Here is a 21,650-nt window from a genome sequence, read left to right on the forward strand (position 1 = left end):
CTGTAAGTGGAAGGAACATCTGTGATGTTGAGGACACTATTTGCCCCATAAATAGTCGAATATCTCAGATATGCATTATTGTGAGCAATAAATGACAGTGAGATCGATTCTGATTATCTTTGCAGTGAATATAAACTAAAGGCACACAGATGAACAGTTGCCACAGATCAAGTAGCACATGTTCTGTTTTTGCTTGGTTGGTTTTTGGCTGCAGCAACTTTTAATGTTATTTAGATCCCAACATATCACAGAAATAGTAAAACATTGTTTTCCTGTGTCTTACCCTTGATGCTACAAGTTGAAGCTCAGGCACAACGGCTGTGTGGACTAAGTTCCCATTCACCACTAATCGGATCTCAATGGAATCAGTAGTGAAGGCAAGGATATAAGGGAAAGCACAGACTGCAATGAAACAAAAATTATTTGGCAAGGAAAAATGGTTGATGTAAATGTCTCTTGGATGCCTCATGAAAACTGTTCTTGAGTATCTGACCTCTTCTGGCATCTCCCTTTCCTATGAAAAGGATTTTCTAACATACTGATGGACACTGAGCTACATCAGGCCTGAAGAAAATTTCACTCTCCATGCCTGGCAGAATGTAGACTGAATAGAAATGAAGAACAGAAAAAGCAGAAAGAAAAAACAGTTCAGCAAAGGAAGAAGCTGGTACTGAGGCTCCACTTTTTAAAATTACCACATGCAGAAACTCAGCTGAAGTGGCATCATGAATGTAACATGCTTATTTCTAGCACATATACTAACAGCCAGGTGCAAGCCTAAATGGTAATAAAAAACCCAGACATGTAGTAACAACAACATCATCAACAAAAAAGATATATTTTCTTACCAACAGCATAAGGAACTTGATTCCAACTGAAGTGGAAGTCATAAGCTGATGGCTGGATCAGTGGAGAACCTCCACTGAAAGGATATATCTTTCTGTATTGGCAAACATCTGTAACAAAAAAAAAAAAGAAGAAAAAAAAAAACGGCAATCACCTTACAGTGCAAGTGACAAACACCAACTTTACAGGCAGATTGTGCAGAAGTGTGGGCAGAAATACAGGTGTCAATTCACAGTGCTCTGTCAGATAGCTTTTTAGCTCTGAAGCAGTGCTAAGTGAACCAAGAACCAGGTAGGATCTGGCAAGCTACCAGAACCAGTAAGGCCTCACAGAGTGTAGAAAGATATAGTGTAGAGACACTTAAAACTTGGTTCGTGGTACCAATCTGACAGCAAGTGCTGGAACATAGGTGTATCTATCCTCTCTCCATCAACGTTGACTTCGGAAAGGCAAACAGGACATGCTTTCTTCAACAGAGAAGGCCATGCCTTGTCCTTCAGCATTGCCTCATAAAGGCTGCTTCATGCTAAGAGCTTCTATTTTCATGAGGACTGGAAGAAAACATACCTGTGTCCTGCAGAGAACAGTAAGTGTGTGTTATATCCAAGGCCATTTACAAAAGGAGATTGAGAGAATTAGAATGAAATAATCAAACAGTGCCAAGAAGCAGATGGAAGAAAAAGCACAGAGACAGAATGGGACAGCACAGAGAAGAAAAAGGGGTGGAATGCTAAATTGGGCATGTCTTGAAAACATTTAGATATGTGTAACTACCTAAAGAATGAGCTAGATCTGAAGAAACAGGACGTTTATAAGTACGGTGGTAACTTCTATAAATATGTAGATAAACATCTATATACCTGAAATCAAAACCTAACAGCTAGTATGTCTAAATTCAACATACCCTGCAATAATAGTTCCATTTCTAGTGTCTCTAATATGCATTTAAATTTAAAATAGTATATTGAAAAACTTCCCATGAAACACTGAAATTATTTTTAAATACAGATCTAGATTCCAATGAAAAAAGCATTACGTACGCAGATTGCAGTATTACCATTTTCGGTCTTCCCTAAATACTTACAGTTATAACACAACAGTAGACCAGCTTCTCCATCTTCATATACATCAATAGCTGCAACAAAATTAACCTGCAATGGTAAAGGGAAAGGCTTTTGAACAGGCAGACGATACTGGGGTTATTACAACTAGGTTTTGACTAACAAGCAACACAATCAGTTAGCAGAGTGCACAGCTACAGATAAGATAAAACAAGAAAAAAAAGTCACTTTTCAAATGCAGCCTCTTTTGTAATTAATTTTCAAGATGCTTTCAGGATGGAAATCAATTTCTTCTGTATTCAGTTCTGTGCAGTGCTGAATATTCAATACCACACTCACAGTATAAAGCAATAAAAACTTACATAACTTGTTTGGCAATACAAATTTTGGGAAATGGAGTGATTTCAGGACAGCTGTGGATTAACACAATACATTAAAAATAACGATCCTTTTCAAAAAGTGAAATCCAAAAAGCTCCATTGCACATCATGACTAGCAGAAAGATTACATTAGACACATGCTTCCCAGACCCCAACACTTACTGCTTGGGCAGGGAGATGGGTTGGAGACTGATTCCATGAACAGCAGACTTTCCTTTGAACAATAAGCTAGATGTTCACCTCTTGATTTAAGACTACTGTATAGGTCAAGAATGGTTAAACAGATCTGGAATTACAGAATCATTAAGGCTGGAAGAGACCTCTAAGATCATCCAGTCCAACCGTCAACCTAACACCACCATGTCCACTAAACCATGTCCTGAAGTGCCACATCCATGCGCTTCTTGAACACCTCCAGGGATGGTGACTCCACCACCGCCCTGGGCAGCCTGTTTCAAATGTCCAGTGTAAACGTCCACTGGCGCAACTTGAGGCCATTTCCTCTTGCCCTGTCACTGGTTACATGGAAGAAGAGACCAACACCCACCTCTCTACAACCTCCTTTCAGGTAGCTGTAGAGAGTGATAACGTCTCCCCTCAGTCTCTTCTTCTTCAAACTAAACAATCCCAGCTCCCTCAGCCACACTTCATAAGGCTTGTTCTCCAGACCTTTCACCAACTTCACTGCTCTTCTTCGAAGTTTATGTATCTTTACCAAATGCATTTTGACCCATCCTTTGTAATGACTGAAAGCCATTTCTGGTGGGTGGGTGGGTGTGGGTGTGTGTAGGAGCCACGTACTGGTACTCCCATGCTAGGAGTACCAAACCTCTTCATCATCAGATCTGTCTACAAATACAGATGATTTAAACAAGAAAACCTATCAAGAAGAACCATCAAATGACAAGAATAGTCCCTTACCTCACTAAAAAGTCAGTTTAAAAACAACAAAAAAGATTAAAAAAGACTGACTGTGCATTTAAAAAAAAAAGAAGCTATATATCCACATTCATATTTAGAAACAATTAAAATTATCTAATTTTCAGCGATGCTGAAGATCATTATCCTCCCAGCAGCAGGAAGTACTAGAGCAATTTTCTGAAAATCAGGACATTTGGTTAAATCCCAACTCTGTGCCCTAGTTAGAAAGATTCAGTTAATTTATTAGTTGAGGGCGTAACAATTTCTTAAATAGAACTAAAAGCTGCATCTAACTATTTTAGCCTTAGTACATGCAAACAGGCAAATCTGTATGAGATACTGGTGGCCAAAAATGGAAGTTATCTTGCTGCAATTTCTTAAACAGTAAAACACAGACCACAAAGAAAAAGCAAAAAGGAAACTATTGACTAAGAAAGGAGAAAAATTAATTTATGCTGAGAGTAATGTTCCAGAGCTTGAAACACAGGTTCTTTCCTAGCATGTCATACTTTATAACTACCTCTCTTGGAGTGATTATTATCACATACCCACAAAAGAACAAGTATTTCAGAGTGCCCTAAAGCAGAGGTTATGGAAATGAAAAGTAAGACACATGAGAATGTCTATAAATTACATTTTCACGAGGTCAGCACAGGATACACTAAGCCTGCAAAAAATAAAGTTCAGTGTGGTTCTGCAAGAAAATAGTTTCAATGATGAAAACTTACCTTGTTTGTTTCAACATGATGCAATCTATAAGTCTCCCCAGTACTCTCATTAACTAAATCAAACTGATGTCGATATGCTACGCAGATCATATTGTCACTGTCTTCAGTGGGTCCGTCCACCAGCGTCATAACCACTGGAGGGTCAGAAAGGCATATTTCCTGTAATGTAAATAATAGAATTATTCTCTTTTTCGTGGGTGCTGCAGGTATTCCATGAATTTAGAGAGATGTGCTCTAAGCACAGAAACATGATAAAGAACAAGCAGAAACTTAATGAAAACAATCTGAAGACTTCTTTGACATATATGTGATTGAACTCCATCACACAGCTTTATGGCTTCTTATTTTCACTTGTCTGGAGGTTCAGGAAGATAAAAATGCATACTTTTTTATATCCTTCCCCACCAAGCTGAGTGCTGCCCAGTCTGTTAAGGTAATTAATTAGATCACACATACCCGGATGTACTGGAACTCCTCTACTGGAGATTCAGATGATGAGAGTAGAGAGTTGCTGGTTAAACTGTTGCATGGATTATATTTCTTTGTGACGAGAAGCAGTTTGTTCCGAATAGCCACAACAATCCTCAGCTCACTGCCATGGTGCGTATTAATGGCATACAAATGGCAGCCTGAGGAAATAATGCTCTAGATTGTAAGTGTTGGGAGTAGGCTCTGGTTTTTTTGTTCTGCATTTGTACAATGGGGCTCTGATGCACAACTTAGTAACACAGAATTACAAACTTCCCAATAGGATAACATTAACTTCTAGAAAAAGACAAAAGGCTATGACTCTCTTGAAATCTGCTTTTCCCCTTATTCCTTTTGCAAGTAAAGACTAAATACATGGATTTTCACTATTCTGCAGGTTTCAGCTTTCCAGAGCAGCTTGCTTCTGATGACCAGAAAATGTTTACATCTACTAAAAACACCGGCAACACCCAAACTAATCTAAGCACTACTATTAAATGGAGATTTGCCAGTGTCCCTCTACCTTAAAATGCCCTTTATTTCTGTCTCACATCCCTGCATAATTCTTCTCATACTCCTCAATCCTGAAAGCAACACATCTACTTTTCTCTAGAGCTTATCATCATCAGTGATTGCCAAGTAACAATCTTTGTATTTCCACAAAGTTCTAAAATTTCATGCTGGACTCTACCAGACTTATTTTCACATATAAGCTTAACAAAGTTTGAACTGACTGTCCAGAGAAAAAACTAAAGGTGAACATCTACAACTGCCTCAAGGGAGCTAATAAGCCCCTGGCACCTACAGGCATCATACCATCGTAAATGTTATTAATACAGGATAACAAAATCACCTTTTGTTCTCTCCAGTTTATTTTCTCTGCAGTCGTATTTGCTCCTTATAATTTGCTTTGTTTCTATATCTGTTTGGACAGCACTGAGCCTGAAGACAAGCAGACGAGAGTCTTTCCCTGAAGGATGAAGAGAGCAAGGAAATGACAAGGTAAAAAAATAAGGCTGGTAGTTTGAAATTAATACTTCCAAAGAGAAGCAGCACCTAACAAACAGAGCAAAGATAAACAAATCATACTGCTTCTCTGGAGATGAGCTGCAAAGTCATACAAGACTGCTTATGAACTCTTCAGGCTTTAGAATTCTAGTAACCATGCCCTTCAGTTCAGTAGCTGAGTTTCCCATCAGGTGGGGCGGCAGCAAAGAATGATGTAAGAGCTTCAAAACAGTGAAGTGCATGCTATTTTGCAAATACACAAAATTTTGCAACACAGCAAAAATATAACAGATGTAAACTACAGGGCAAGAGCCAACAGGTTAATGTAAAAGCTGGAACTTCTGAAAACCTGAGCAGCTGATAACCGGATCCTTAACAGATTCTGAAACCCTCTGGGATGCAGAGTGGTTTTGCTTATCAGTCCTTCAAAGGCAGGCAAGTTGGGTTCAAGGCATGTTCCAACTGCAAAAATAATATAGTATCTACTTCCATGGCTAAATCTGTTTCCTAAAAAGATAGATACGAGTGGAACCTACAACCCCTAAATTTAAAACAAATAAATAAATTATGCACTACTACTTCCAGATGGGAAATAAGTGACTTAAGAGTAGTTTCTTATCTAAGAAACCCAGTTTCTTAAAATGCAAGCAAGTCAAGATTTTCTGACAAAGGTGGACTCTTTCACTAGACTAGCTGGTAAGTCTGGAAAAATTAAGCATGCTTTCTTAACACACAGTCGGTGTGGATCCCACCATAAAGTCAAAAGCAGAATCATGGGTGCTGCCTTCAATTCTGAGAGAACAGCAGCATGAACCAGGACATGTGGCCTCTGCAGGACCTTCTTTTCCCTTAGCAAGTGTAAGAGAAGAGAAGATGAAACGCTTCCTTAAGTATGCCACGATGTGAAACATTGAGCAATCAGACTCAGAGAGCAATTTCTTACTGTCAGCACTAACAAAAGGGAAATCAAATATATGCAATCCCTCCCCTCTCAAGAATGTGTGCAAACAAGCATCTTCACATCCTTCCAGAGGGAAGGCCAAAAAACATAAGCTAAGTCAAACGTTCAAGGACAGCGTTGCTGCTCTCATCAATTCAGTCTCTCTTTGGACCTGCTCCTGTCTTTGGTGTTCAGTTCATTATTCCAAACATAACTTGAATAATCTGGCATCAGAATCCACCAAATTTCTCAAACAAGCAACAAAACTTATTAGTCAGACAAACATCAAGGCCTAGAAAATGCCTATCTCATGTCTATAATGTCAAACAAGTCGCGAAAAGATAAACTATGCTGTAGATTTACAGTGAGTCAAACAGTCCATGCTTTAAGTCCTGGTAATACTAGGCTGCTCTTTTCTAAAACCTTTTTCTCCTTAGCTTCTCTGAAACCATCCTTGCCCATAGCACTTGACTAGCTAACATCTTCCATGCTAGAAGCAGTAATTTTGGGCCTTGCTAGTGATGATCATCTGATAGCAACATCGCAAAATCTGAGCTAGAAAGCTGCAGAGGCAACTGAATGGGCCTCTATAAGAATCTGTAATCCAAAATTTTCTCAGTAAACAAGAGTGGCTTTTAAAAGCATCCTACAGGACTAAGAAAATCAACACAGAACATATAGGAGGCTCTGATTTCACTTCAGAAAAGGCAGAAGACAGAGTCAGTATTAGAAAGGCAACACTTAATGAACTTCATATCATGAGAGTTTTCTGTTAACTGAGCTCTATCCCCATTTACCCACTGGGTAAATGTAACTTCAGCCAATACTGAGCAAACAGACATAATGTGGTAAAAACAATAAAGCAATTATAATTATTTTCTCTGTGTTACCCATAAAGATTCTGTTCTTGCTTCGTGTATGTTCACTTTGTGAAATTCAATCACAGACTATTGGGTAAAAAGTACCTCATTGAAATAGTGCATATTTTATGCACATTTAACGTTTCCAAATGAGGTCAAAAAGGAAACATTGTCAGTCCAAACATTTAAGTTATTTATTATCAGAACCTTCAAGAAAATACATTCTATAGCAGTAGAATGTGGTGACAGTTAACAGAATAAATACGAATAAAACACATTTGGTAAAACCGTGACAGTGTAAGTAATTTCCCCCACATTTTTGCACGATCGACTAAATGTATAATTCAGTCAAGGAGATTTCCAAAGAGTGTGAAGTTCCAGCAGTGGCTGAAGAAAGACTACATGACCAGTTTCAGGCTTGCCGTGAAGGAAGTGTGAATAAGCATTTAGGGATTTCCAGCCACTCCGCCCCCAGCATTTTAGAATATAACAGCAGTTGCTGTAAGTGCTCCCTTACTGTAAATGAAACATCTAATATACTTGACACTGATAAGATACAATTGCCTCATGAGACATACATACCCAACACCAGCCACACTTGTATGAGAATCAAAGAACAGAGATCTCTCCTACCTTTGTCTGTTCGGGCAGTCAAGAGATCCAGAGCTTCCAACACATGCATCTGCTTTATTTGGAGAGTTTTATCAAATACTTGCACTGATGGTTGACCATCTAAAAAAGAATTTAAAGACATAGTTATTCAAATTCCTGCTAAAATTTGCTAATCACTGCTTTTGACCCATCTCTTTCTTGTAATAAAAGCCTCAGGGTTTTTCTTACCAAAAAAATGAAAAAACCTGCACAAAGCTGCTACATATACCACAGTATCCTAGCCAATACTTCCTCATGGAAGGGTTTTATCATTGTCATGGGGATGAGATTATGCAACTGAAGCCTAGAAGGGACATTTCTTTGGAATGTTTGAGAGTTATCACCAAGAACTGATTTCATTCCTTTAGTCTCATATCATTGCTATGGAAGAAGCAGACTTTCATCATCACCTGAGCCTTTGGCTTCATGCTCACTATCATCGAGGGCTAAGAAATCCAGACAAGCAATTTAAACACTCCTTGAGCTTGGATGCTACTTCATAAGTCTATTCAGATGGTCAAGAAAATAACATCTAAAATAACAAAACATTCAGAAATACGTATTAACACTGGCTCCCCAGTATGGCTTGATTCTGGTGCAGAGAGAATTTTTGTAATTAGGTTACATGAAGGTAATACATTCACTTGGATTGGTAGCTATCTCTGGAGGTGAAAGCCTACCAACGCCTGAACAGAGCTTATGAACATGTATTTTCAAGAAAATGATCAGATACATAAAAATTGACACAAAACCACTGGATTGTTTACTAACCATCTATTAACAAGACGCCAGCATCTGTAGAAACCAGCAAGGACTGGCCCCAAGAATCTGCACAGACAATCTCATGAGGAAAATTACTGCAGAAAGATTGAGATTCCCAAGGCTATGAAGTAACATAAGGGATACATATTAAGCACACTAAGAAATACAGATCATATAGACACAGAATGTGATGGACAATGGCAAGTAATAACATGTGTATGCTTTTGGCAGGATACATTTCCAAACAGTATTATTTTTTTAATTTGAAATATCAGCATTTAGTTAATTTTCTTGCAGAAGAAATACTCTCCATATTAATTTGGTTTGGAGACTAGTAAGTGTAAGACACATTCCTGAAACACTGGCATTAAAACTGGCTTTCTGCAAAATTGTTTTATCATGTTTTCTCTGCACTTACCTCCCAAAGTTTGCCCCTCCTCCCTCAGTTTAAATATTAGCCAAAGTCTCTGAAATTCTAGAAGTGCTTCTGAAGCTTCTGTATATAAGATGCGTGCATAAGTGTGTGGTTGTATCTTTCACTCCCTAATGCCCTTGAACAAAGTCTGGTACTACAGAAAATAAGAACACAACTGAATTTTGTTTTAACTTGATGTAGACATCAAAATAAAAGATGACTGCATACAGAAAATGGCATTTTCATCAAATATTCTCAGATACAAAAACACCCACACTTGCTTTAACTTGAGAAGTGCCTTTACCTGCAGGCTTGTCCTTCATTAATTCAATATTGGCTGCAGAATCACTTTGACACTATACATTTCATGTTTGCTGCTACAGCATCTAATTACAAAAGTAAATAAGCAGCAAGCAGAACTGATATGCAATGCCATACTCAATAGCATTTAATTTTTCATAACTCTCCTCAGACAGATGGGTTCACTCACCTCCTTTTTACAAAAGCTTGTGGTTGCCAAGTTAGCTGTGGCATCGCCTTTCACAGTGGTTTTCAATTTCAATGCCTAATGCAAACAGATATTTTATATAAATTGTGTTTTTGTCAGCAATATTCAAGGTAGACACTATAAAGAAAGGACAATTTAGGACTACAAATTAACTCCAATTTGGAACTCGTATCACATTTTAAGTATTTAGGAAAGAAGTGGAATTCTGTATATCCTGAACAAAGTCTACATGAATCACTAGAGGGCTGCTAGATATCTTCTCAGTCAAAATGTATGTTAGTTGAAGTTGTTTGCTTGCTTGTTTTTAAATGGATACTCAAAATCAGAAAAGATGTGTCAAACATAGTAACAGAGAAAAGCTTCCACCTCAAATCATATAAGCTAGTCATCTACACAGTTCATTCTATATGCTAGCTGGATAGAGGATCCTTTTATCAATTATACAAGCTGGCCTTTCACTTGCAAAACTTCATAGCACTCCACCAAGTCAAACTATATATGTATATTGCCAGGGACACACTGTCACAGTATCACAAATTCTTCAACCAGAAGTAACTAGAAGCAAGCTGAATCTGAAAGGGCTAAAAACTCCAAAGAAATACTGTATAAACATAGTGTCAGCGAGATATACCAGTAAGTCTGCTTAAGGTATCCAATATACCTCTATTGCTAACCTTTGCAGCAGCATTCCTATGAAGTGATGACACGTGAAATTGTCACAGCATTCTTTAATGCAAAGTTTAAGGCAGTAAAATTGGTTTAGGTAATTTCTAAAGTTTGCCTACCATCACGCACGGTCTCTGTGAATCGGCAGCAATCAGCCGCATACACCATTACCACATTTGCATTAAACATAGCTGTCAGCTTTACAGAGATGCACAAAATACTTCATTGCATTAACATTTGAATTCTCAGTAGAGATTACCTTGACAATAAATAAATTATTTAAACATACTGCTGAGCAAGTCAATGAGTTCTATTTACTATCTAAAAACGCAGCTGACTATAACTAAGGGGCAGACACATTCATAGAGTTTGGCAAGAATAATTAAGAGTTACTTGGAAGGCATGTTGAAACGTTCAAGCCTACAGTTTGTAACTTTGGAGGAAAGTTCTTTCAGCGAAGGGAAAGATTAAAAGTGAAGAGAACCTCCAAGAAAAACACAAACAGGTATCTATGAATTATTAACCCACATGCTATGTTTCCCTTCTGTGATGACCATGCCAGGGATGGAAGCTCTGCTTAAGAAATAGGTCCCAACTAGAGTGGTTACATGAGTGTCTTATCAGTGTTTCACTTGGGGAGGGGTGGAAGAGTTCAGGCTTATAGGTTTCTGTACCTTCAATAACCATGTTTTTATCTAACATCTGTAAAGTAATTAGTAAACCTGGGTAATAAATCATTGGTTACTTCTGTCTGAATATAACAAACACATTAACTTTTTCTGTTTTAGTTGGGTTTTTGGTGGTGGTGGTGTTTTTTGTTTGTTTGTTTGTTTACACCTGCCTAGTGCAACTCGCTATTTCAAGGTCACTGGGGAAATGGTGGGCAAAGCACAGAGGAGCAGACTTTGCAGCCCTGCCAATGCAGGCTTTAACAGCCCTGAGATTCTTTTGCACCAGCTCTCAACCACCTGGCTCCATTCTCTACCTTTAACCAGAATCTCAGATTCTTTAGCTTACTAACTCAGATTAAAAAATGGGAGAGAAGTTGGGAGGTTTGGGTTTTGTTGGTGGTGGTTTTGTTTGTTTGGTTTGGTTCACTTTTTTCTGGTTTTAATTCCTGCTCTGTTAACTTCTGCTGAGTTAAATCAGCTCAGAAAAGAGGTATTCTTAAGACAAGCAACAGAATCATGCCACGAGTCCAGGATCAAGAAAAGACAAGTGGGAACTGATAAGCATAAACACTGTCTTATTTTCTGCTGCAATGAACTGTCTGATCAAACCAGACTATCTAAGTCACCAGAACTTACTCCTCACTGAATCAAGATGTCAGTAAGCCCACAGAGGATTTGAGTCAGTGTTTGGTACGTTCAAAGATGTGTGGCAACCTCTGATTTAGCAGACTGACAAAACTTATTGCTGGCAAAAGTAGGGTTAATAATTTCTAAGAAAGTCAGTGTTAAAACATATAGAGAAAATCAATGAAAAATTATGTTTCTCCAAAGCACAGAAAAAAACCAGAACTCCTGCCTGGATGTAGAAAGCATCTACTGCACGAAGAAGGGAAAGACCTTTTAGGTTTGATCTTAAGGTGTGATTTTTCCAACCTTCCTTTAGCTTATGTATTTTATAAATATTTGCAATTGTGATGTGTAAATATTTGTATTTTACCTTAACATAGCTTAAACTAATGCAATACTACAAAACTATTTTTGACTATAGAGAATGGCATTAAGTTCTGACGTAACCCTGCAAGCTAATCAAATTCTAACAAAAGACATGACACAGGTGCACATCTTCTAAATCGAACCTACCTGGCCAAGTCGCACAAACTCAGCTTGCCGAGCTTCCTCTTTTTTCCGTGTTGATTTTGGGGACTCTGGTAACACATCACTGAAGGACCTTCTATTGAGCATGTTCTAAAACAGAAAATGTTTCTTTTTTAAACTGAAACAATGTCTTTTAATGTCAGCTGACTTAATGTGCTCTCATTTACATTTGTTTTTGTTTTTTGTTTTTTTTGAACACTTTCCTCTAGTGATGAATCTAACTGTATAGCTTCTCAGAGAACAGAAACTGCAACTCTTCCAATTCTTAAGTGTTCTACTTTTCAACTTGCCATAGTTTATCACTGTCATGTTCTATACAATCATTGCAAAGAGCACAGGCATTAATACATGGACAGAAAAGTTTAAGCATATCTATTTAGAAATAAACAGTGGGAAAAAAATAGCACATTGTTAATTTTAGAAGTACTGAAGTTCTTTTTAGTTAGATAAGAATAATCTTATGTCTTCATCATCTAAAACGAAGTTATCTCATTGTTACCCAAGGGTAAAAATGATTCAAATATACATGTTATAGAATGAGTAAGTGTAGTTTTTATGGTGATGAGATTACTACCTGTATTTGCAGAGCCTAAATTTCCTATGCTGCAGGTAAGCTTATACAAAGTAGGACATTGGTATGCTTCTCCTCACATCTGGTTTAAACAAATGCATGAAGAGTCCCATCCTGAAAGGACTGTCTGACAACTTTCATACAACTGTAAAACAAGTTATATGACAACTGGCATTTAGCCTAGTGTATGCAATTCAGTGCTCATTAGGATTACAGTGAGCAACAGAACATTCAATCTACTAGTGAGAACAGGAGAGCACATGTGAGGGATGCAGAAACTTCTGACTTACATTTACCTTGTGTAGATCAGGGATCAGGTCTTGGTATAAAGAGCGGATCAGCATGTCTAGAGTGCGTTGACGTTTCTGAGAAAATGTGGGGGTTTCCAAGGTGGCTTTTTCTCCATTTATTACTAAAATATCATGGAAAAGAAGATATATTACCTAAACAAACTTTGACAACTTCCACTGACTCTAGTTTGCCTCTGTACAAAAATACCTGTTTTCCCTTTAGTAATATAAAATGGCCTCCTTTTTACACGGTTTTTAGTGAAAAATGAACCCTTAATCTTAAAAGAGAAAAAACAGTAATAGGAGAATTCTACAAGACATCCCAATAACCCCCTAACAATAAAAAAATTAAAGGCAAACTGCTCATCAAGGTAAGTACTAAACCAATCTAAATATGTGAAATGAGTTATTAGTCAAGTTCCTGCCAGGTAAGCATGCAATTGTAATCACCACGAGCAGTTCTCAAAGATTTCTTTCTCACTGATGAAGAAGGGTAAGTAAAGGTAAATGAAAACTGGAACTGAACCATTACAGAATTAAAAAGTTCTTAAAGGTGCTGAAAGGTACCTATGCAGCATGAATTCAGAAAAGCTTATATATTCAGGTTTTCAGAACTGCTAACCTAACACCTTTCATTACTAAATATCAAACAGCATTGTAAATTTTTTCAGATCTCCAAGTCCTTTAAAAAATGCAAAACTAAATATGCCTGCACATTCTGCAAATGTAAAATTCAGTTTGTATCTAGTAGCCCGAGAAGCATAATTGCATAGAAATTCAGTTTTTTGTTAATCTAACTGGTACAGTTTGATGGAACTGACATTCCACCTACACTACAGGTTTAAAATAAATTCTATACAGAACAGCAGCATACACAAGAAAATGTGTTTACATTTAAAGCATCATGAATTTAAATTTATTAAAGTGTTTCTAGCAAAAGAAAAACTGACTTACATTTCACTAACACAAAATCCCTGAATTCCTGGTGATTTGTAAACACAGGTGGGGATGGAAGGGGAGGCCCAAAGAGAGGAACACTTTCTTCTGAAAATATTTTCAGCCTATTGAAAGAACAAATCTTCATCTATATTGAAAGCCACATTCAAAACCCACGGTTTTTATAGACACTGTTCAAAACAGAAGAAAGAACTGGAAAGTATTGTGTGGGTATGTCTCAGGTAAGAACCTCTACAGGTCTAACAAAAAACATGCACTTGGAATTATTCATCTGAGCAAAGTTCTGCATCCTTTACACAAACTAACACTGAGACACTAACAATTATAACAGAACTTTGCAGTTCTACTCATAGAACAACGCTTTTTGAGGCACTAGCAAAATCTAGTCCTTTTCAAAAAAGCTGCAAAAGAACAGTTCTTCGCCTATGAAATATGTTCTCCTTATAGATTTTCACCTTAGCTATGCATTCACCACACGCTTGACAGACTCAATTCTTTCTGAATAACAATGGCTTACTATAGCTGAATCTGTATCTCAGGAATAGCAAATTCATTTTCACTGACTTCCATGACAGCTGGACCTGCTCAGTTTTTTTGATCGATAAGGAATCCATCATAGCAAGAATGAACAACAGGTATAAAAACGAAGCATACAACATGCTCAGCAAGACATAGCTTCTTTAAGGTAAGTAATCACTCCTTAGTTTTTCAAGTGACAGTCTGCACAATTTTCTTCACTGTAAGATAGCAGTCAGAAAAAGATCTTCCAAACGACATGTGCAGCTGACACAGGCTGCAGCAAGTTAAGTGGTAAAATTACAGATTCAACCCATCTTCACTGTTATACAAACCAGGCAGAATTTGCTTGCTTAAAAAACCAGCAGTGACTGACTGGTATTAAGTCAAATGGATTCATCTGGTCTTTTTTCATGAAAGCTCAGAAACTGCACAGAAAATCTGAAATGTAGTATTACATCTGCATGAATATTGACCATTCTAATACCGGTTTCACAGATTCAAGACACAATTTCAGAGAAGCTCTACGCCTATCCTATTCCATCCAGTTAAAATTAACAATTTATCACTACACATGGTGTGAAATGTTATTTGGCTAGAGCAGAATTAGTTAAGACCATTTAACAACAACTTAACCACAACAAAACTGATCAAAGCAATAGACTTCTGGAGTCACAGAAAAAACAAAGTCATTCTAAGCAGAAACTGTCAGACCTCACAGTGGCATTGCATATGAAATAAGGAAAATTTCTCTCTTTTCTTTGACTGAAATTTTGGCCACGTGGAAGACCATCACAAAGAAATAACAAAAGGAACAAGAGTCCTGTGTGGGCCTAAGTTGAAGGGACAGAAAGAAACGTAATTAGGCCAAGCTGAAATGTACAATAACGTATTACACCTGTCATATAGCATAAAAATACTGTGTGGTATGCACTATGGGAAGATGTGTTAAGACTGGCAGAAAGAAGCAACTAAGGAGTAAGATGGACTGATCTAGTAAAAGCAGTCAGTTATTCAGAGCAATATTGACAAATTTATCTTATATATCACTCATTGTTCTCCAAATAGACAGCAGTGTAAAAGCATTGACCACGTCTGGCTGATCTACGGACTACTATCTTAGGACCACATTCACTTCTTAAAAGCTAATGAGGGATGTACACCCAGGTTTCTGTCCCAAAACAAGAAGGAAAGAAGTAACTGAGCTTTCACTGCATACTGGAATCATGAACATGTTTTGTGCCTCTCACAAACCGCAGAACGCTGAAAAGCAGAATCTATGAGGACAATCAGCTGAAAGAAAATGCAAAGTGCTCACAAAATCTTAAAGCAAAATAAAACTACTCCTTTTTTAACTGCACTACAGACATTTTCCAAAACAAAACTTAGCTATAAATAGGGCAGAGGGGAAGGAGGCAAACTCCACATATGCAAACTGAAGTATCATGATGTTGGATTCTTCTCTGGAGCTAATGGCATGCTGGAAATACATAGTAATATAGATTTCTCTCACCTTATTGAATCAAGATTGAATTTTCTAAGCTAAATTGAAAATGAGTTATTTCTTGTGAAAAATTCTTTCGAGATGTACTTGTCCATATATATATCCCTCCTATAGATATACATGCACCTCAAGCACCCAAGTTTGTAGGCTTCCAACTCCTGCACCTATTTGGCATATACATGCTTTGTCATCCAACAAGGATGGTGTGAATCTTCTCCAGCATGCCCCAAAACAAAGACTTCTAAATATTAAAGAACTTGAAGACAAAGGTGAGGTAGGTGAAAGCATACACATTTATTGGCAAGCTCTCTTGAAGAAATCTAGTTAATATTAATCTATTTCTGTCGTGCCTTCACATTCTTGTGCATTTCCACATTTGCACTGCAGATTATTTCAAGTAACATGAATAGGTGGGGTTGCACTTGCAAAAAAAGCAACAAACTCTTACTGCTAACAATCAAGTTTTTGAGCGAGGCAAGGCGGCTTAGTCAGTTCTGTATCTTTGAGATACAAAATGCTCCAGTAACCTATACTGCAGTAAGAACAGATTCTTAGATGACTGTAAAGACTGCTCAGCCTATGATGTATAAAAACTTCGAAAGCCAGAACTTACATACGTTGGAATGGCTGAACCATGTGATTGAATCTAAGCAGCAGCTTCTGAAACCTTGGACCATGGGGCTGGTATCAGTGGTATCTGTTGTGCATAGCCGGCTAAAAGAATACCTTCTACACATGTACTGTATTCCTTAGCTGTCAAAATGATATGGGTTGTTCAAACAAAAGCACTAGTGTTAGCTGACCGGTTCCAAGGCTATTAATGGTCTTTTTAACAACCTGCCTGAGACCTCAGAGTTATGGAACTGTCAAGGAAGGAGGAGGCAAAACTAATCTACCTAAGGATCCTGTATTCTTGGAAGCTACGTTCCAAGTTCAGTTTCTTTCTTTCCACTACAAGCAAACTAGAAGTTCATCTCAAAGGAGCAGACACAATGCTCTCCTTCCCCTCTACTCTCTCCTGGTGAGACCTCATCTATAATATTGTGTCCAGTTCTGGGCCCCTCAGTTCAAGAAGGACAGGAACTGCTTGAAAGAGTCCAGCAGAGCCACAAAGATGATGGAGGGAGTGGAGCATCTCCTGCTGAGGAGCGGCTGAGGGAGCTGGGTCTCTTTAGCTTGGAGCAGAGGAGACTGAGGGGCGACCTCATTAATGTTTATAGATTTGTAAAGGGCGAGTGTCAGGAGGAAGGAGCCAGGCTCTTCTCAGTGGTGTCCAATGACAGGACAAGGGGCAATGGGAGCAAGCTGGAGCATAGAAAGTTCCATGTGAACATGAGGAAAAACTTTTTTACTGTGAGGGTGCCAGAGCATGGCCCAGGCTGCCCAGAGAGGCTGTGGAGCCTCCTTTCCTGGAGACATTCAAAACCTGCCTGGCCGTGTTCCTGTGTGACCTGGTCTGGTGATCCTGCTCTGACAGGGGTTGGACTAGATGAGCTTTCGAGGTCCCTTCCAACTCCTAATATTCTGTGATTCTGTGAATGCCATCAACCTTCAGCTTCATCCTGCTATTTGGGGGTAGAATGATTTGCAAATAGTTTAAATTTTTGCTAAATAAAAACTAATGTCATGCAGGTTCACACAGCCATTAGAAATTTGCATTCGAAGCCAAACACATTGAATTCCTTCCTCCATCTTGCGAAGTTTTCAGCTTTGAGTGTTGTAGACATATATGCACATTCCAGTTTGAGGTATAATTTCAGTTTCATGCCCTGAAATTTCATTTCCAGTGCTGTATAAACCAAACATTTTGGTTTCCCAATAGAAATTCTTTAGCCACAAGAGACTTCAGCATCTAGTTGGTAGTGATTTCAAACCTAACCAATTCTTTCCTCAGGCACATACCCAAAAGAGAACACAATTCTCCCATTTCTTTTTGATCTAGTCTAAGTACTACATGAATTAGCAGCCTTTCAGTACAAGAGAGATCACTACAGACATTGCTAGTACTTTGTAAAGGAGAAATACAGTGGCAAGTCTACATCCCATACTGAGAAGTAGAGCACACACTGTTAGCTAAATAGTGGCTCTTTCATTTCTCTTTACTGCTTGTTTGGTTCAAGCTCAAGGTGAATCCCTCCTATGGGCTCCAACGACATCCCACTGCCACTCTGCTTTTTCAAGACTGACAGCTCTGGCATCTCACTATTAATCTCAAGACAACAGCTGGGATTAACTACTTGGTTAAAGCCACTTTGTTCATTAAAGCCTAGGCACAAGGCTGCAGAAATGTTTGTCTTTCAGATTCTGGTGAGATCTAACAGACTCAGACTTGTACACCATATGCCTCCAGCTGTGAGGATCCCAAGGCTTACTGAAAAACTGATGAAGAACACATTCTTGACCAGCAAAATTCCACTAGGTTTTAAGTACATGATGTCCAACTGTACAAGTACTATATTAAGATCCGTAAAACTGAACTGGTTTGCTTAGCTACAACCAAACTCAGATCTGTAAGGATCTGCAGTCCATGGCTATCAAAACACCACATCTAATTAACGTTCATCATGCATGTAGTTCACTATGTCATTGGTCTCACCAGGTCAGAATGTTCCAGGCTTATCTTCCATAATTTTGTTACATTTCATCCAAAAAGTAGTTTTGTTTTGCCCCCTTAGCTTATGCCTGCTCCAGAATCTCATCCTTCTGATGGCTAGAAACAGGCAACTTATTCATAGTCAGTTAACAGTCACCTGCATCCAGGTCCACACTGCTCTTCAATTTCATAAATTCATCTGGCTTCCTGGCATACAGACAAGTGGACAATATAAACGTTTTCCCATTATCTCTAAACCATCAGAAATTCAGTGTGAAGTTATTTGTTACAATCAGCACCTACCTGTAACTATCATTCTTCATATTATATCTCACTAAGGCAAAAATATCTGCCATGCAGTTAAGGAAGATAATCCAGTACTAATGAAGCTCACATGTATTTTAATACACCTTTTTTTTCCCTGAGGCAGATTGCAGACATTTAATGAAGGTAAAACATTCTAGATTATACACATTTTACTGTTTATAAAGGAGGTCCCATACAAAATTCTAGTGTTTAATCAAGAGTTTAAAAAATCAAGCTAGCATCACAAATACCAAGTTTTTGTCATTATATGATTCATGAAACATGCTACAGAGTTTTCTGTTTCGTGTGTGTGTGTGTGTTTGATAAGACTTGTGATTAAAAATTATTTTAGTTGATAAAAAGTACTAATTCTGAACTTCGCTTATACCAAAACTTTCACTAAAGATTCCAATGAAATTATTTAGCTAACATAAGAAAATAGAGAGGAAGATTAAAAGTGTAAGTACACAAAAATATATTACCAGTCTTGATTCATAACTCTGGGGAAATCTGGGCAAAAAAAACAGATAAATCACCATGATTGCCTTGCAAGATATTTTTATGGAATCAACCAGAGGCTTCTTGCTTTGATAGATTTCCTTAACACCTTCTCGAAGTTTTCAGTCCTTATAAACAGTGTCAAAGAGAGTGTACATCTGAATAACTTCAAAGTAGCTAACTTACTGAAAGTAAGTGCAAAGTGCTAGTACAGATTCAATGAGGTTTGACATCTACCATATCTGACACAGATCAGTGTCAACCCCTAGATTTCTGGCATACACCTTTATCCCTGGCCACTGTCAACTGAAAATATCAGGAAGGTGATATGACAAGCTGTGGATTACTTAAAATGATCTAAATGATAACACATCCTTATGGATTTAGTGCACATAAGCCCCTCCAAGTCATTATGACATCAAAGACAGTTTAACCTCAAAATGTTATGTCAAAAATCAAAAAGAGTGGGGTGTATCAATTACATCATAAGAAGTCCTTCTAACAGCAATAAAGGAAGAATTATTCCTTTTTATACTAACACTCTGATGAAGAGGTACTGACTTGGTAAACCTTTCTTATTAACAATATTTAGGTTCCTTTGATATCTAAAGATTTTTTTAAAAATTGTGGAATTCTTTTTGTTCTAGTCACTTCTTCCATTTAAAGTAAAAGAGGTTAATACTAAGAGCTTAAATGTTAAAAAGTAAGACCAGCCATGGACAGAACTAGCAAGAAAGTTCCAAGAACAGTTAGTCAGCTTGAGAACCAGATTTAGAAATCATAAGCTCTGTGGATCATTTTTAAAAACTCAGCAACAGAGAATGGATAGAAATAAGAGTTTTCTTCTTTCTATCCATTTTTCTTCAATCCACTCCATCTACCCTAAGAGATGCCAGATTGTGATCTATGGACCACTAGTGTGACCACATGATAACCCCAAGCAATCGGCAGCTGATTTTTGGAATCATATTGTCTTCACAATGTTTTCAACCAAAAGTTTGAAAAACACAGACTGTCAAAAAATCTGAAGACTATGTAGACTATGGTCTGAAAGATTTGAGAAACACAGATCTAAAATACTGAAATAACTAAAGTAAACATAATCTAAACATTAAAAGGCAGCATTCAGTAGTTAATGCCAAATTAACTTACATCAGTAACAGAAATATTGTTATAAATTTGTATTTTATGAAAATGTATGAACTTTAATTTTTTAAGTGATCTAAATAAATGTCTTCAATAAAAATATCATTTCAAAATCACATTCTTGCTTTGGCCTTATCTTCTAAGTGGTTTAACATAAAAATTGTTTTATGAGGTAAACTTAGAGACTCCTTGTCAAGCAGTTAAAGAATGCAAGAATGCAACTGTTTTTCTAAAATAATTTTCACTTTGATAAGCAGCATGCAGAAAGGACTTCAGGTAGAATTCAAAGTCATATTGATATTAAAAAGAAAAAAAATCACTAGAAAATGTAAGGAAAAAGATACGTGTAAAATGAGAGCGAATCATGGATGGCTTGAATGCTGGAGAAGGGTCTTCACCTTCCTGAAATACAATAGTGACAATGTCATTTCCAATATGTCGCTTCCTTTCTACCTGGAAAAAAAAAAGAGAGACAAAATTACTTAAAAGACATAAATAGATACCTTAATTCTGTGAGAGAATGGTAAAAAAATATTCCTAGACTGCAAACAGAAAAATTATGGTCAATATGATCAATGCCAATATAAAATCATCACTTAGCAATAAGCAAGTAAACCTAGCAATGCCATGGTACACACACGAGGCAGCTGCTAGAACAGCAGCTGTTGCATATTGAAAGTTAGCAAAGCACTCGTAATTAATCTAATTTCCACAATTAATATTCACAAATCAGGCACGGACACCTAGCATTCCAAAAAAACAAATCCACCACTTGAAATAAAAGGGAAAAAACCCTGATGACGAGTTATTCTTTAAAAACCTTTCTAAATTCTTTGAGGTAATTATAATTGCAGCAGTGAAGCTCTACAAGTGTTCTGAATAACAAATACTCAATCACTTCCCAGTCAGTCAATTTCAACCTTCTTCGCAAGCATCTTCTGTACCATAATAGAGATGATAGGATGCATCATCTTCTAACAAACATAATGAAATTTTCAGCATTAGGTATAATATCGAGCAAAATTCTTAAGAGTTGCATTTCTAAAATATTAACAGGAAATAGATATCTTTTTTTTAAAAAAAAAATAAATGTACCTGCTGCTTGTTCTCTCTAGAATACGGTAGCATGGTTGAAACATGGAACATAATTTCATGCCCTTGAAAAACCGTATAGATGGAACAGGTTCCGGTTGTATCATCTGTAAGGGAAGACTACATTCTCAGCAGGA

General features: G+C 37.4%; 1 protein-coding gene across 1 annotated transcript in view; it reads right to left on the reverse strand.

The window, feature by feature from the left end:
• GARNL3 (GTPase activating Rap/RanGAP domain-like 3) overlaps window positions 1-21,650 on the reverse strand; it is a 34,925-nt gene that overhangs the window by 3,195 nt on the left and 10,080 nt on the right. The window contains exons 10-24 of the mRNA XM_010193448.1: window positions 21,517-21,620; window positions 20,766-20,874; window positions 18,775-18,820; window positions 13,856-13,962; window positions 12,908-13,023; window positions 12,026-12,130; window positions 9,531-9,605; window positions 8,635-8,746; window positions 7,846-7,944; window positions 5,258-5,374; window positions 4,393-4,565; window positions 3,937-4,095; window positions 1,931-1,997; window positions 849-956; window positions 284-402 (exon numbers count right to left, since the gene is read on the reverse strand). Coding sequence (XP_010191750.1) covers window positions 284-402; window positions 849-956; window positions 1,931-1,997; window positions 3,937-4,095; window positions 4,393-4,565; window positions 5,258-5,374; window positions 7,846-7,944; window positions 8,635-8,746; window positions 9,531-9,605; window positions 12,026-12,130; window positions 12,908-13,023; window positions 13,856-13,962; window positions 18,775-18,820; window positions 20,766-20,874; window positions 21,517-21,620 — 1,616 coding nt within the window. The remainder of the gene's footprint in view (window positions 1-283; window positions 403-848; window positions 957-1,930; window positions 1,998-3,936; window positions 4,096-4,392; window positions 4,566-5,257; window positions 5,375-7,845; window positions 7,945-8,634; window positions 8,747-9,530; window positions 9,606-12,025; window positions 12,131-12,907; window positions 13,024-13,855; window positions 13,963-18,774; window positions 18,821-20,765; window positions 20,875-21,516; window positions 21,621-21,650) is intronic.

The sequence above is a fragment of the Mesitornis unicolor genome, unplaced genomic scaffold, assembly GCF_000695765.1.
Source record: "Mesitornis unicolor isolate BGI_N332 unplaced genomic scaffold, ASM69576v1 scaffold14421, whole genome shotgun sequence".
Classification (NCBI taxonomy): Eukaryota; Metazoa; Chordata; class Aves; order Mesitornithiformes; family Mesitornithidae; genus Mesitornis; species Mesitornis unicolor.